The 2,966-nt window shown below is 37.2% G+C and overlaps 1 protein-coding gene across 14 annotated transcripts in view; it reads right to left on the bottom strand.

Annotated features, from left to right (window-relative positions):
- Dlg1 (discs large MAGUK scaffold protein 1) overlaps nucleotides 1–2,966 on the bottom strand; it is a 188,950-nt gene that overhangs the window by 165,545 nt on the left and 20,439 nt on the right. For all 14 annotated transcript variants that reach the window (XM_026785432.1, XM_026785435.1, XM_013351406.2 and 11 more), the window contains exon 4: nucleotides 1,946–2,112. In XM_026785432.1, coding sequence (XP_026641233.1) covers nucleotides 1,946–2,112 — 167 coding nt within the window. The remainder of the gene's footprint in view (nucleotides 1–1,945; nucleotides 2,113–2,966) is intronic.

Here is a 2,966-nt window from a genome sequence, read left to right as displayed (position 1 = left end):
AGACCAGCCTGGTCTACAAGAGCTAGTTCCAGGACAGGCTCCAAAACCACAGAGAAACCCTGTCTCAAAAAACAAAAAAAAAAACAAAAAAACAAAAAAACAAAAAAAACAAAACAAAACAAAACAAACCTATAAAAGGGAGGCTGGAGATGGCTCTGTGGTTAGAATTGCTTGTTCTTGCCAAGGACTGGGATTCAGTTCCCAGCACCAATATGGTGATTCACAACTACCCATAACTCTAGTTCCAGACCTTCTTCTGATGTCCACAGGCACTGGTTATGTGAGTGGTACATACATACACGCAAGCAGAGCATTCATACACATAAAGTAAGTAAACTTAAAAATAATTTTTTAAAAAATTTATAAAAACTAAGAAATCTATGCTTTATAATAACAGATATTATAAATCAAACAATAGAAAAAATAGGTAAACATGAAAAAGTCAATGTTCTTAAACCTTAACATTTTTTAAAACTAGTCTTTTAACCTAGGACTAAGACAATAAACATGAAATAGAAAAGTAATTGGCTAGGTTTATCTGTGCTGCTAAACATCTGAGAATAATTTATGTAAAAGAGAAGCACATTCGCCACAGTTCTGGAGGCTAGAAAGCCTAGACTATGATGTAGTGTCCCTGGCTTCACTTTCACAGGCAGAGGGCAAATCTAAATTTCGGCATAAGGCTTCTTTTATAAGGGCCTTAATCCCACTCATGAGGAACAAACCCTCATGACCTAACCACACCCCTCCCCTCCCCACTTCTAGGCTAGAGACTGAATCCAGGGTCTCAGGCATGCTAGGCAACTTATTCTTGAAGGAAAACATTTATTTGAATCACAGCAATAACTACAAACATTTTTAAAACTGCATTTGAAATAGACCACAGGATGAACTATTATTAAGGCAAATGACATATCAACCAAAACAGGAGATGGTAAAGGAAATTATCCAGGAAAATGTAATTTTAAAGAAGAGCAAAGAAAGCACAAATACAATCAAAGATAAATGTGTAAGATTTACTAAAGCGAATTATTAATTCAATGTTAAGAAATTTGATAACCAAAGGCGGATTTGCTCGAAACTAGCCAAGTAAGTTGGGTCCATCACTTTCAGATTTCTTTTTTTCAGCTTTAAAATATAGAAGAGGAATTGTGCTCATTCACATTGCTCTAAAATGCTAGTTATGCAACAACATATTAAGTAAAACAAAGTTAAACCTGACTGCTTCATCACAATGTGCTCCACTGCTGCTACCCACCACCACTTTTCTGACTTATTACTCATCAAACAGAAGCTGATTCACTTTTTCAGGCACAGTCTAGTACTAACCAGAAGGAACTACAATCAAATTTAGGGACAAGCACTTTTAAATGACTAATGCTTCTCAGGCAGAATCATCATTACAAAATGCTACACCACATCCAACTCTACTAGCAACAATACAGCACAAACGATAAAAAAAACTACCAATTACCAAGACAGTTATTAAAACTCAAAGAAGTAGGCAGTTTTAACTACAGAAAAATGTAAAAACCAATGCTGACTGGAAGGACTGCTAGTCTTCAGTTGAATTTTAATACAATTCTTCAAGCCAATAAAAAAAAATTCTATTAGTAAGGGCTCAGAGCCACAATTGTAGTCTTTCTCTAGGCAAAAAGACCAAAGCAAAATCATCTTTTCAAACTACAATGGCCACGTTAATAATTACAGAAATGGAGCATTCTGAGGTCTACCATGTAAGACACTTTCTAATATCCTAAAACAACTATTTCCGAACTCAACAAGTTACAAACTTTAAGGCAGAATCAAGAGATTCTCTACATTCTAAGAATACATTTTAACTCTATTCTGTTATCTCATTATTTCCACAAAATATCCATCTTAAAAAACAAAAACATTAACAAATTGATCACTAAAAATTGACTCTGTAAAAGCTTTATCTTACCTCTATAGGAGGGCTAAGGCTGCTGGGCAATGTTTCTGAAGTCACAGTAGTGCTTGGAAGGCTGGCAATCTCCCAAGTATTCACAGGCTGAATTGGTTCAGACTGCTTTGAATGATCTACACATTTTGGATTATCAAGTAAGGTCACTTCATAAAATTCTTGAATATCTAGGGATAGAGAAAATGAAAATTTCAAAAGCATTTTTATCTCCTAAACTATGCAATGCTAAAACAACGTAATTCAAAGGCAACTTCTTACTCTTATTAGAAAAATAAGACATACTTTTTTGTTGTTGTTGGGTTTTTTTTTTGTTGTTTTTTTTTGAGACAGAGTTTCTCTGTGTAACAATCCTGGTTGTCCTGGAACTCACTCTACAGACCAGGCTGGCTTTAAACTCCGAGATCTGCCTGTCTCTGACTCCCAAGTGCTGGGATTAAAGGCTTACACCACCCCACACACAGCTAAACCACATACTTTGAACATTAGATCACTTCCTCATTTCATTATGTCACAATTACATCAAAATCTGCAGGATACTGTGTAAAATCATAAGTATTCTACATGTTAAAAGTCAGCATTTTGGAGATGGCTCACAGTTTAGAGTGCCCAGTGGTTAAGAGTGTTCTTGCAGAGGAACTCAGTTGGGTTCCCAGCACCCACATCAGAGAGGTCACTATTGCCTAAAACTCCACCTCCAAAATAACCCAATGCCCTTTTGTGATCTCTGAAGGCACCTGCACATCCATGTACATAACCCTACACACAACACACACATTCACACGATATTAAAAACTTAAGGCCCCATGCTTGGGAAAGGAGCTCACAAGCCCACCTTAGCTGCAAATCCACAGGCAGCTGACAAATGCTGGGAGAGGCAATTTTCTTTGAGGGAAGCCCATACCCATGCACATAAAAGCAGCACTAATTAGGCTCAGCAGGTCATTTAAACAAACTGTACTGGACATGAAGGTGGGAGGTAGATAAGGGGGAAGAGTCTAGGGGAGTGCCGGGCGGTGGTGGC

This window comes from Microtus ochrogaster, chromosome 2 (genome assembly GCF_000317375.1).
Source record: "Microtus ochrogaster isolate Prairie Vole_2 chromosome 2, MicOch1.0, whole genome shotgun sequence".
Taxonomy (NCBI): domain Eukaryota; kingdom Metazoa; phylum Chordata; class Mammalia; order Rodentia; family Cricetidae; genus Microtus; species Microtus ochrogaster.
The sequence above is the reverse complement of the archived record's forward strand: the minus strand, read 5'-3'. Positions and strand labels throughout refer to the sequence as shown.